The sequence below is a fragment of the Podarcis pityusensis genome (genome assembly GCF_964106645.2).
Source record: "Podarcis pityusensis genome assembly, chromosome: 15".
NCBI classification, from domain to species: domain Eukaryota; kingdom Metazoa; phylum Chordata; class Lepidosauria; order Squamata; family Lacertidae; genus Podarcis; species Podarcis pityusensis.
Window position 1 is genome coordinate 29,690,418 of NC_138040.1, and position 12,930 is coordinate 29,703,347.

General features: G+C 51.3%; 2 protein-coding genes across 3 annotated transcripts; one reads left to right on the top strand and one right to left on the bottom strand.

The window, feature by feature from the left end:
• Positions 1-404: 404 nt before the first annotated feature.
• Positions 405-8,391, bottom strand: ARCN1 (archain 1). Its single transcript, XM_080983760.1, has 10 exons — positions 8,233-8,391; positions 6,201-6,464; positions 5,675-5,854; positions 5,358-5,563; positions 4,817-4,978; positions 4,178-4,343; positions 3,241-3,388; positions 2,951-3,059; positions 2,645-2,849; positions 405-1,495 (listed from the first exon to the last, which is right to left on the bottom strand). The coding sequence occupies exons 1-10, from the start codon at positions 8,233-8,235 to the stop codon at positions 1,406-1,408; spliced, it is 1,533 nt and encodes a 510-aa protein (XP_080839886.1). The 5' UTR covers positions 8,236-8,391; the 3' UTR covers positions 405-1,405.
• Positions 8,392-8,540: 149 nt separating this feature from the next.
• IFT46 (intraflagellar transport 46) lies at positions 8,541-12,699 on the top strand. Of its 2 annotated transcripts, none has more exons than XM_080983761.1 (12): positions 8,541-8,709; positions 8,797-8,893; positions 8,988-9,064; positions 9,209-9,342; positions 10,360-10,434; positions 10,517-10,610; positions 11,105-11,233; positions 11,344-11,465; positions 11,641-11,707; positions 11,863-11,923; positions 12,103-12,188; positions 12,364-12,699. In XM_080983761.1, the coding sequence occupies exons 1-12, from the start codon at positions 8,659-8,661 to the stop codon at positions 12,457-12,459; spliced, it is 1,089 nt and encodes a 362-aa protein (XP_080839887.1). In that variant the 5' UTR covers positions 8,541-8,658; the 3' UTR covers positions 12,460-12,699. The 2 variants fall into 2 exon arrangements, with proteins under 2 accessions (XP_080839887.1, XP_080839888.1); XM_080983762.1 differs by having other exon boundaries at positions 11,347-11,465.
• The last annotated feature ends 231 nt before the right edge of the window (positions 12,700-12,930 follow it).

Here is a 12,930-nt window from a genome sequence, read left to right on the forward strand (position 1 = left end):
TTTCTCTTTTCTTTTCTAGATTTTACCAGAGACTGATATTTTGCAACAAGGACCCTCCACCCCACATTCTGTGTTTCTGCGGAAGGGCAAGGAAGTCACTTTGGCCTTGGAGGCTGGTAGCTCCCAGCCTTGCCGTTTGTCAGTGCATGGCCATACTGAGCAAGCTTCACAACTGTAGCAGAGGTAGGCAGAGAGTCCATATATCTTATAGATACACATGTGTCCAGCATCGCCACTCAAACCTTGAGCCGATTCCTTGTTCTCCAAACTGAGCTGTCAACAGGAACCCAGAAACAGCTGCTTCAAATGCTCTTCCATGCCAGCTCTGCGTTTAGTTCCCCACTTATATTAGCTCTAAGATCAGCCCCCGTCCCATTCCAGGCAGCTACATAGCTTCACGCATCTCATTTTAGAATAGTCTTTATTGGATTCAGGGGCAGGGATTCTTTTGTGTACACTGGAATGTGTTATAGGCCCTAGCTCTTTATGTTACAGGGTTACAAAATCTTATTTAAATATCACTCTTCCCCCACCCTCCTCAATGTAATTTAAGAAAGAAAGAAAAAAGCCTCCTTTGGTGGAACTAAACTTGACTCCATTTTAAAAATCAGACAAGACAACTCTTGGACACAGCTGGATCAGTAAGATTCGTAGCTACTCCTACAGTACAGGCCTAGACCACCCACCCCCGGGGGCATTTTGGAAAGGGTCACATCAGCAATGAGGCAGCGTGGGAGAAGCTGGTGACTTCTCTTAGCAGGTGGGCACAAACTGGCACATGCCCATAGCCACTTGGGAAGTCAGTGCCTGCCACCGCCTCCACATGCCCCAATCAATGGGCAGTTCAAGGGATTCCCAAGCAGGGAGGGTCAGAGACAGTTGCTTCTTCTTCCTCCTTTGGACAGGCAGCAGCTTCAAGAGAGTGAAGTGTCTTCAGAGAACAGTCCAGGAAGTGGACAGCCAGGAGCAGTGGGGCCAAAGGTTCCCTCACCCAGCACCTGGTGCAGGGAAAGGGGTGCCAGGGGCTGACCTCTGCTTTCTGCCAGGTTAGAGGTTGCTGGATGTCCAGGCTGGTCTCCCTTGACCAATGCTGGATTAAGAGCCATTCACCTCCCATCAGAGTAAGGAATCGGTAACGAAAAGAGATGCCTTGGGGACAGGGAAGGGGAAAGTTACTGTGAATTAAAGCACAGGAAGAGGAGGAGGAGGAGGAGTGTGCCTAAGGAGTAGGGAGGCTGGCTGAACCAGAGAAGCAAGCGGCCTCTCCCTGCCTGACTGGCTGTGACCTTGGAAATGTTGGTGGGCGAGCAAACATGTCAGTGTCCCCTGACACAGAAAGGGTTGCATCCCTCTCCCAAGAGACCACAGCCTCAAAGTCTTGCTTGCTGCTTCCCTGCAGCAACAGTTACAGGATCTCATACTTGTCCACGAGGAAGGTGGTCTCTGTGGAGAATCTCACAGGACTGTTCCCATCTACCTGGGTCACTTTGGTAACCTGCAGAGAGGAAGCCATATGGTCAGTCAAGATGAAATAGCCTGCTATTGGTCTTGGATCAAATTGCTCTTGTAGTACAGTGGTACCTTGGTTCTCGAACACCTTGGTACTCAAACAACTTGGAACCCAAACACTGCAAACCTGGAAATAAGTGTACTGGTTTGCGAACTTTTTTCAAAAGGCGAACGTGCTCCGTTTTGAGCATTACGCTTCTGAATTGAGTGCCACACTTCCTTGTTGTTACGCTGAGGTCTGTCTGTTTTTGCTACGTTTTTGTGGCTCTTTTTTTGTGTGACTGTGTGGAACCCAGTTCAGCTACAGTTTGATTGATTGTGTGATTGCAGTACACTGTTTCTTGCTTTCATTTTATAGCTCAATGGTCTCATTTGATAGTAAAATTCATGTTAAATTGCTGCTTTAGGGGTTGTTTTTAAAAGTCTGGAATGGATTAATCCATTTTTGCATTACTTTCTATGGGAAAGCGTGCCTTGGTTTTGGAATGCTTTGGTTTTGGAACGGACTTCAGAAATGGATTAAGTTTGAGAACCAAGGTACATGCTATGAGACCAAAACACAACTCTCAAGGTATGCTGACCTGTGCCTCTCCCTTGCACACTTCAAAAGGAAAGAGTTAAAGGCTCTCCCCACCTCCCAAAGTGAAGGAGACACTTTGAGGAAACATTATTAGCCTATAAAGGAACAAGGACAATCTACACCAATGTGTCCTTTACACACAAAGTCATGGTGCCAAATAGGACACACCTCAAGGGAAGCCCCCCCCCTCCATTGCATGCAGAAGACCTGTATTCACTTCCAGTTAAAAAGCTTATGCATCCCCACCCACGTTCCTGCCCTAGACAGCGTTTGTGTGTATGTGCAGGTACAGGGGGAAGGGTGTGGCTTGCCAGCTGTTCTGGGTGCCTTAGCACACAATTGCCAGGCAGCCCCCTGCCCCCTTGGGAGCTATACCACTGCCAGGAGGATCCTTTTCCCACCTCTGCATTTTCAACGTTGGAAAGGAAAGCCGATTGCTCATCGCACTTGCCAGATGGAGAGCATAATTGTGGGCCATATGGAAAGCCAGGGTATTTTCCAAAATAGAAGCGGGCAGCGAACACAGCCTCCACTCGAGGCACTTCCCAGACTCACCTGGATGTTGCAGTAGTTCTTCTTGGAGACGAATGAGACGTGCACAGGAAAGAAGTCATTTGGCTGCCCATTGATGCTGAACTCCAGGCTGCCGCTCTTGTTTTTGGCATCGATCACAGGCAGGCACCACTCGAGGATGTTTCTCCGGCTGTCGTGGCGATACTCGCCATCAATCTCCCCAATCACAGGAGCACCCACGTTGGACCTACAGAAGCAGCAATGAGTGACCACTCAACTCCCTTGCATCAAGGCTGACCTTGCAGCTGGTGGGTGAATTGGGGATCAGGAGGTGCAATGGGTACTCACGGCAAAGGGATGGCGATCACCACGTCATTTAACTCCAGGTTCTCCTCTTGCAGCTCATACTCAATGTTGACATCACAGCCACTCCCGCTCTCTGATGGCCAGCAGTTAACTAAGACACAAAAAGCACCCCTGCTCATCACATGACCTTCTGCCAGCAGCAATGGGCTCTCCTGAACAGGGACAGGAGGAATGTCTACTGAACCAAGGGTGCTGTGCCTGGTTCTAGGCTAATGGGAGTGTTATGTCCATCAGCCCCTCCTCAACGCCCAACCAGATGTGCTCACACTTACTTGTCAGTGGAATGAATGACTCCTCTGTGGTCTGCAGCCGCCACTTCAGGACTCCCACATCACTATTTATGGGGAAAGACTTCTCTGGGTTCTTCAGGCCAATCAAGGACTCTGTCGTAAAAAGCTTCTTGTCAACATTGGGGTGAGTCTGAAAAGAAAAAACTGGTAAGATTCATCTGTAGATCCAAAAATTAACTGTGCTATGCTCCAAATTCTGGAAGACTTTCACTAGATTAGCACACTAGCCTGCCACTCAAATCTAGAAAGCATTGCCCATGCACAGCATAGACAGGCTGGGAAGCTCCTTAAGCAAGAATGGTGAATCATTCGTAGCCAAAGCCTCCCATAAGAATATACAATTTTTTTCTGTATTGTCACCATTGTTTACCTCAGTTCCTCAGACTCCCATCCTGTGAAAGTTAGTTCAGGCACAGAGATTTGCCCAATATCTTCCACTGTGAAGACTGGTACATAGAATTAATTCAGCTTCTTTGGTAACTCCCTTCTCTTCAGCACACATTTGACTCCCTTGTCAACCAAAGGTTTAGCCACCTTCCTAGCCAGTCTCTAATACTAACATTACTCAAGATTTTTTAATTGTTGGTTTCTATGTTTTCAGAAATTTGCTCTTGCACTCTCAGTGTCTTGTTCTACCCCTGCCCTGTTTAACCCATCACACATGTTTTTGACTTAAATCTTCAGCCCTATTCCAAACCTAATGCTCTTTAGCTCCTACTGGCTTTATACCCGCCATCAAATTCTTCCCTCAAAGACAGACCTTGGAGTACTGCTAACATCAGAATCAAGTGCAGCAGAACTCTAAATAAGGATGCCCTCCACCCCACCCATGGAGCTCAATTAATCCCCACAACTTGTATCACGGACAGCACCTTTCCACCGGCATGGGTGGCAGTAGGAGCAGCAAGGCCAGGCATACCTGGAGCTGCACCCCTTTCTTGTCCTCGTTCTCAACGTGGATGCGAATCCGGGAAAACTTTTCATCCAGGATCCGCAGCATGATCATGCCGTGGAGCTCCATGTTTTGCAGCCCTCCATCCCGGCCGCAGGTGAGCGAGATCTTCTCCTCTATTTTCATATGCACACTGGAGAAGAGAAAGCCTGAATCACCCCCATGCATTGCTCTGCACTGCCCTTCCTTTGGCAAAAGTAGGCGGGCCCAAACAGGATGTGGAGGTTTCGCTCCCACTGGAATGGCCCTCCTTCCAAGAGTGAATCTCCCCAGGCTTTGCTAGACTAGATGAGCTGCTTGCATTTCCCTCCTTTAACCTGTTCCCCTCTCCAACCCCAACATCATTGCCTCCAATCCCTGTGGCTCAGGGTAGTGACTGGATCAACCCCCACACCGTGTTATGTGCAGGACTTATACCTCAAAGAGATATCTCTCACTCCTCATTGGGACACACTCTGGGCACCTGCCCAAAATTCTGTCAACTCCCAAGAAAGCCACGCCCCAAAAGGAAGGTTAAGGTTGATAATACCAGGTGGTCTAGGAAACCACTCTGAATCCCAGCCACAGTTTCACTGTCTTCTCCCACTGCAGAACACAAAAACCTACCTCTCCATGTTGATGGGTGGAGCTAGAACAGTGGCTGCTTCTGAGGATCGCTTGCCAACCAAAGTGACAATGTTTTCTCCTTCAGAATTTAGCTTGTCCACAAAATTGTCCACTTCCTTCCCTTTTGCGCCAAGCTTGAGTGCCTTGTTTGAACCAGATGGCCTAAGAAACAAAAAGCAGTGCAGAAGTTTTTGAGACATCCTTTCTCCATAGAAAGAACCCAGAGAGTGTCTGAGATTCATAGTGGCAGTGCTGCTACAGCCTTCCCCTTATCCTCATGCTCTAAAGTTGCCCTCTCAGGAAGGAAACACACACGGATTGTATGTACAATATGGCCACCAGAGAGCAAACATGTCATTCAGCTACTTGGGAGACACCGAAGCAGCCCCCCACAAGAACAGTCAAAGAAACCCAGAGGATCCAGATTGGAGCACCATCAATAGTCTCAAAAAGACCCAGAACTCTCCCACTTCTGAAGGTGGCCACTCACGGCAACAAGAGGTCCACAAGCCCTCACCTGCTTCTTGCCCAACCTTTATACCTGGTAGGTGTTGGAGTCACTTTTGGTCGCTCCGTCTCAATGATGGTTTCGGTAATCATGGCAGCTGTGCTGCCTCCTGACATGGCAGAGCTTCCAAAACCACCAAACCCTGGTGCTTTGGTGCCCCGGCGCTCAGCATCCCTTCGAGCTTGCTGCAGTTCCTTGGCTTTCCGACGCATCTCTGCCTTGGCCTCCCGCTCCTGAGTCTACATATACAAATGAGAAGAAGAGGACAAGAAAGGAATTGATGACCTGGACCAAATGCCCCAGAGTCCTGGGCCTGGAGCGTAGGAGGCCACAGAAAGCTTTTGGCCTACCTCACGGACAGCTCTGAAGACTTTCTCCTCATGAGAATCCATCTCAGTAAAAGTGCGGATCTGGGCCAGGTTGACGTTTTCCCGGTAGCCAAGGGCAACAATCTCATCAAAGGCAAATATCAGATCAAAGCAGTGCTCGGAGATCTCATTCTCCTCCAGGGCTCGACAGTATTCTGGGATCTGGAGGGAGTCAGGGAAAATGGTATTCTAATGAGGCAAGGCAACCGTGGCCAAAACCCACTCCACACATCTTCATAGACCTGCGAAGTCCCCAAAGCCTTTAGCTGAACCTTATTGGTCCAGGAGCCTGTTCCAAGGGCAAAAATTCTCCCAGCTAGCTCCCCACCATTATCCTAATGTGATCAGGTGGATCAGCTCTTCACTTTCCAATTCCAGTATCAAATAAAGTAAGCACAGCAACACAACCCAAGGAAAAAGCAAGCTCCATAGGACAGCTGCTCCATGCGCAAACCCTCCCTCCCCCTGGGCATTTTGCAAGCCAGGCAGCTTGAAGCAAGATCCTCACCACTCTAGAGAAAAGCCGAAGAGTTTCAAGGTCCTCCAGGATGTTGCTGTTTTTTGTGGTGATCAGGACCATGTAGAGTTTCTCCATGGGCTGGTAGACGTAGCGGACGCTCTCTGTCTCTACGAATGTGTGCTGCTTCCCTGTGTTCATGAGCTTGGGGAAGGCTGCCAGCAGCCCCTCAATGCGGGTCCGTGTCATCTCTACAAACTGGCGTGAGACGATCGCCTTTCCGGCTTTCGTACAGACGGCAGCTGCCAAGAGCACCTGTGGAGACAAGAGCTTTTGTCAGCCTCATAACTACATAGAAGAAATAAGGGCCTTTCAGTTGAATCAGTGGTCAGCCAAATACATATGTGAAGCCTGGAACATGGCCTTGTGATTAGGGCTGGGTGGTATATCAATATATCATCCAACACTGGTTTGAAGTCCACATAGTGATGTTGTTTTCATAATTTTTGACCTGGCAATATATCGCGACTCATGATGTGTGTGTGTGTGTGTGTGTGTGTGTGTGTGTACACTTTGCAAAAATCACAATGTGGGGAAAACCATGAAGTCAGCCAAAGCTACTCTCGGTTCCTGCAGTCCCCGTTAACTCTGCCAGCTAAGCTCTCACTGGCAAAAATCACGATGCAGGAAAAACTGTGAAGCCAACAAATGCTGCTACATAGTAGTTCCATCCTTATTTCAGACATGATATATTGGTATATTGTGATGTTTAGCTGGTGATATACCATGATGTTGAAAACTAGGTATCACCCAGCCCTACTGACAACTGGTAAGCAGAGGTGGAAGTAATACATAGGAACTGTGCTTAATAGCCTTCATTAGCATTATCCTTCCTTTCCTGCCTTATGAGCAAGGGGCAAAGGTTCACACAAAGCCTGTCATCTTCTTCCTACAACTCAAGGAGGCCTCTGCCTGAACTTTGGTGCTGAAGAGCCACGTTTAATTCACTGCCGCGACGTAGCTTTGATCAGGCCAATTTCACTCAGCCTAACCAACCTCAGAAAGCTGTTGTGTGAAGAACCACCACTGTGCTGAATTGTAACATCTCAAAAGTCAAAGGTTTGTATTAAGGAGATCCAAATCAGCTGGCCCGTGAGAACCATGGCATAAAGTTAAAAAACCTGAAATTGCCACGATTTGTGATTCATGCCCAAATAATTCGCAATTAAAAATATATATGCAAATTTAGAAGGCAATACAATAATTCATATGCTTGACTTAAATGGAGAGATTTTCTTTATTATCCAATCCAAAATTCACTGTAGAGCTGACAGAAGCCAAATTTCAGCTTGCCCCAGCTTTTTGCTCTGAACTAGTTTTGCAACATGATTTGCACAAAAAAGAACCCTGCTGCTTCATCCTTGGCCCAGCTGACGGCTTCCACAAATACTCCGCAACCCCTGGCATTTGACACAGGCTTTTGCAAATCGTGAAACATTTTGACACCAGCAAACTCACTGGTGGCTGTTTTTACCCTCCTCCCTCCCCCAGTCCAGTTTCCCTACCAGAGGAAAACCTGGTGGTTTTTTGGGGGAGCAAGTGAAAAGTGCAGTTGCAAGATTTCTGTGCCTACCAGTTGCAGGGCGCCTTTCTCAGTCCCAGCTTGGAAGTAGTATCATCGCGACAGCCTCAAGGCTGCCTCTTGTGACACGTTACCTTCCACCGGCAGCCACGGGCTCACGGAGGGAGGTGTTTGGGTGGCGCAGGCGGAGGCCCTTGAAAAGCAGACAGGCTCCGGAGGGGCTTCCACAGGCCCTCCTCCACCTTCGGCCTCGGAAAGACGCCCCCCTCGCCCCGGGAAGCAGCGCTTCGCCCGCGGTGTCTTGGGAGGCGGCCAGGCAGCCGGCGACGGGCGACCGAGGAGCACCCACGGCCGACGGCCCGCTGCTCACAAGGGTGGTCGGAGAAGGAGGAGCCCCATGGAGGCCAACGGGATCGAGCAGGCCCCGCCGACACCCCCCTCCTCCCCCAGTGGCAGCCGCTGACTGCGGAGGGCAGCGGGAGGCCCCGGCCGGACACTCACCATGGCGAAGGTGACGGCGAAGATGGCAGCAGCGGCGGCGGCGGCGGCGTCTCCGTTTCCTCCTCTCCCCTCCGGGCCCGAGCGCCTCTCCGCTCCTTCTGCCTGCCACACAAGATGGCGGCCCCGAGCCACGTCTCCCAGGCGGAAGCGGCGGCGTCATGCACGCAGAGGGCACGCCGCCACGCCCCTCGCCCCAACGGGTGTCCGCCAGGCCCCGCCCACCCGAGCCCATTCGCCGGTGGCAGCGCCGCCGCCGCCGCCCTCCCTGCCGGTAGGGGCCGCTGCACTCCCTCGCTCGCTCCTTGGCCACTCTAGCGGGAGGATGGCGAGTTCTCGCGAGGGCTCCGAGGGCCTCGTCTCACGTTTCCCTGGAGACGGGGCCGCCTAGGCCTCGCTCGCCGGGAACACTTGGTCCTACTTGGCGATATGGCAGGTGCGCCGCCGCCTCCCGCAGCGCCGCCTGAGGCCGGCCTACAGGTGAGGGAGGGCGAGCCTTTCGCGGGCTGGGTGGGTGGGTGCTCAAGGGGATCCGGCTCACGTCCCGTTTCTCTCCCCACCTCGTAGACGCGGATCGTGGAGAACCAGCCTTACGATGAGAGCCTGGACGTCAACGAGACGGAGGACGTGGCCAGCATCTACGCGCCCAGCCCTCCGCAGCCAGGTATGGGGGGCTGGGACAACGGGGTCAGTGCGGGGCGCCGGGGGGTCGCCCCCTCCGCCTCTGACTCGGCCCTTCTCTCCTGCCACCGTCTCAGGCCCTCGCCGCGTCCGCTCCCAGCACAAGAGCCTGGCCGAAAACAGCAGCGAGGAGGACGACGAGGAGATACTCAAGGTACCCACTGAACAGCAGCCTCCCCCCCCCCCCGCCCCCCGTTTCCTGCCTGGAGGGCCAAGGAAGCAGTGAGCTGGGGTCGCGGTGGTGATGGGCCGAGGACCGAGTTGGCTCCCACTCCTTCGCTTTCCCCCTCTCCCCCAGGAGAAGAAGGCCTCCCAACTGGCCTCCCAGCCTCGTTTCAGTGGGAACGAGGTAGAAGACGAGGACGACGACTCTTCAGAAACGGACTCTGATGACGATGACGACGATGAAGAGCACGGCGCTCCTCTGGAGGGGTATTTGCCATTTGGGGAGGGGGAAGTTGGCTAGGAAGGGCATGTGCTTGGCTGCCAATATATTTGCTACTTGTTAGTAAGCTTACATGCAATCGTGCCCTTGTTTCCAATAGGCATGGCGTGTGCCAGCCTTGAAGACTAGACTGCCCAGGAACGTGCTTTCTTAAGTCGATTGATTTTGGTGGGGCAAGGGATGCCTAACTCCGCCAAGAATCCAGTGAGCAAAAACAAGTCCTGGAGCCTTCCTTGGCCTTCAGCCTCTTTCACCCACACACTCCCGGCATAGGCCAGTTGGAAAGTTGAGAAGGTTCCTGTGTGATAGCAAAGACAGTTCTTTCAAGCATTGAAGTCACACCTTTTAAGTGAGGCTTTGCTGGCTTCCAAAGGTCCCCATATACTGACATTTGGGTAGGATATTGGGTTAGGGAACCTCTGGATCGCCAGATGATGCTGAACTACAACGCCCATTATACCTGACCATTAACCACACTGGCAGCTGGGGCTGATTGGAATTGGAGTCCGGCATCCTCTGAAAGGCCACCGCTATCCCACCTGTCCTGTAATATAGCAGCCAGGTAGAAGATGGTTGAATGTCCAAGCAGATCACGTGTCCCAGGAATATAGTGGCTTAGTTAGACCAGTCTGTTTGCTGTTTTTGGCACCACCCACCCCTACTAAACTGTGTGCTACATTAAATGTGTATCTGTATGAAACTTACAGGTTTTAAAAAATGGAGTGTGAGAATAATGCAGTTGCTAAGATTGCAGCAGGTGTGGAAGAATGTAAACCTTCCCCGATGCGGTCTTATGGAAGGTGCTATTTGCTTCAGGAGGAAATATCTTTGGCCCATAGGGGTGGCAGTCTTGTTTAAGGGTGGTGGGGTGGATAGGGGAGAGTGAGAATGCAAGCTGGCTTTTCTTTGTCTCTCCTTGAAGTCAGACTCTCCCTCACCCTTCCTTTGAATACATCCTATTTCCATTGCCTCCTGCCCAGCCTCACCACTGACTCTTTCCCCAGGGCATACAACTCAGCAGATTATGACTACCTGCCAGTCTCCCTGGAGATCAAGGAGCTTTTCCAGTACATCCGGAGGTGAGCGGTAATGTGGATCTTGGCCGCATTGTGGGCAGGCGTGTCTCTTTTCAGGCTTCTGCTCATGGTGTCTGCTCCTCAGGTATTCTTCACAAATGATTGACCTGGAGCACAAGCTGAAACCTTTCATTCCAGACTTCATTCCAGCTGTTGGGGACATTGATGCCTTCTTAAAGGTACTGCATCCCTTCTGACACTCCTTTACATGCAGCACTGGCTGAGAACTGCCACGCAGGACTCTTTCCCTGCAATGTCCATAGAGAACTGTCGCCTCTCTATGGAGGTGCAACAGGGCAGCACTGTCATTGCTTTGTCTCCATACCCACAGTCAACAGTGCTGAAAGGTTAGCTGCTTTGCAGAATCCTTGTAGATAAGTGGGAATAATTTTTGTTGCCCTGAAGTGATGCTTATGGCTTTCCCACTGAGCATCTGCTTGGCCACTGAGAGGACAAAATGATGAACTAGAGGGGCCTTTGGTGTGACAGGGCAGTAAAGGCTTCTTTCAGATCCTTGGCTTTCTCAGCAGGCAGGGCCACATTTTGTTTGTTATAGTGATTGACCATTCCCAGCAGAAACTCTCTTGACTGGTCTTATACCTGGGTGCGTACATGAAGAATAGAATAATGGGAACTCTCACATGCAAAGGACACCCTGGCTTGTTTCTCATAGGTTCCACGGCCTGATGGGAAGCCAGATAATCTTGGATTGCTGGTGCTGGATGAGCCATCGACCAAGCAGTCCGACCCCACTGTTCTCTCCCTCTGGTTAACGGAAAACTCTAAGCAGCACAATGTGGCCGTAAGTGGGAGAGGGTGTGTGTGTGTGTGAAGCGACTCCTCTTGGATGCAAGGCAGCCCTTGGCTCTGATGAGGAGGCACATTGGGGCATGTTCTGGTCTCTGTTTCCAGCAGCAGATTAAAGTGAAGAGCCTGGAGAATGCTGAGAAGAATCCCAAAGCCATTGAGAGCTGGATTGAGAGCATCAGTGAGCTGCATCGCTGCAAGCCCCCAGCTACAGTCCACTATGCTAGGTGGGCCTCTTGGAGGGAGGGATGAGGGCAAGGGCAAGGGCAAGGCCTGCCAGCACTCAGCCCCACCTTTGCTCCGTGCTGGGGGTGGGGGGAAGAAAGCCACTCTGCAGATGCACTCTCTGTGTGGAAGAACCATGGCCATTTCAAGCTGCTCCCTGGTATTTCTTCCTTGTAGGCCCATGCCTGATATAGATACGCTGATGCAGGAGTGGTCCCCTGAGTTTGAAGAGCTGCTGGGAAAGGTAGTGTCTGCCAACTGTCCTCCTCTCTAACTTCTAGTTTTGGCCTGGCCTAAGAGAGGGGGCTTGTCAGCAGGAGGGAGAAGCTTGTGGGCCTCTAAAGAGATTCATGCAGAGAAAGAGAGTACTGAGCTGACCTTTCCCTCTCTGCTTTTCAGGTGAGCCTTCCCACTGCAGATATTAACTGCAGCCTGGCAGAATACACAGACATGATATGTGGTGAGTGCCCTTTTGCTGTTGTGGTGCTCACCTATTCCAAGCCTTTTAGGGGTAGAGATCTGCTCCAGTCGGTGTTGGAATTGGCCTCATCTCAAAATGCCCCTCAGCTATGCACCACCCAGCAAAAGTCTCCTTGCTTGTTGGAATCAGACTATATAGCCATTATTTTTTCTCTTCAGCTATTCTGGACATTCCTGTCTACAAGGGCCATATCCAGTCCCTGCACACCCTTTTCTCCCTCTACTCGGAATTCAAAAATTCACAGGTAGGAGACACAAGGATCTGAAGAGCAGCAGCTCTGGTCTGGTGTCCATGTTCATGTGGGGGCACCGCTGAACGGATTGCTCCCTGAGTCTTTACCCCAGCCTCACCCGGAGTGGCCTTGCCCTAGAGCTGCCTAAAATGATGGTGTTCTCCCTCCCCCCTTCTCTCTCCTGCAGCATTTCAAGGCTCTGGCTGAGGGCAAGAAGGTTGCAAGCCCTCCCTCCAACCCCCCCTCACAGGCTGGCGAGACAGACATCCTGAGCTTTACCTGAGACGCCTGCCTTCCCGCCCCAGGTGGGACCTGTTCCAGAGAAGTGCCAGCCTGTGATGCTGCAGGGCCTGAGGCCTTCTTGTTTGGGCAACTGCTATTCAGGCTTCCAGTGGACCTAATGGAGCACAGTCAGGATCTGGCTCAAAGGCCCCTGACCACTCAGAAAGCCACCAGCATCTCATCTACCTTTCTTTGTACAGCTTCTGTGAGAATTTGCCTTATTAAAGTTTTGCTTATAGTGCTACTTTGTCCTTGAAGGAGATTCACAGCTGTGGAGGGTTGGCTGCAGTCTGAGTTGTGGATGGACTCAGAACAATTTCAGAGTACTGTGGCTATTTGGGACTCTTAAAGTGTCATTTACCAGCTCAGACACTGGCCAGCTCAGCCCATTGAGCGTTGCCAAATCTGTTAGTGGTGAGCAGACACAATGTGTATTTCCTTCTGAGCCCTGCCTCTTTTGCCTGGGCTTAGG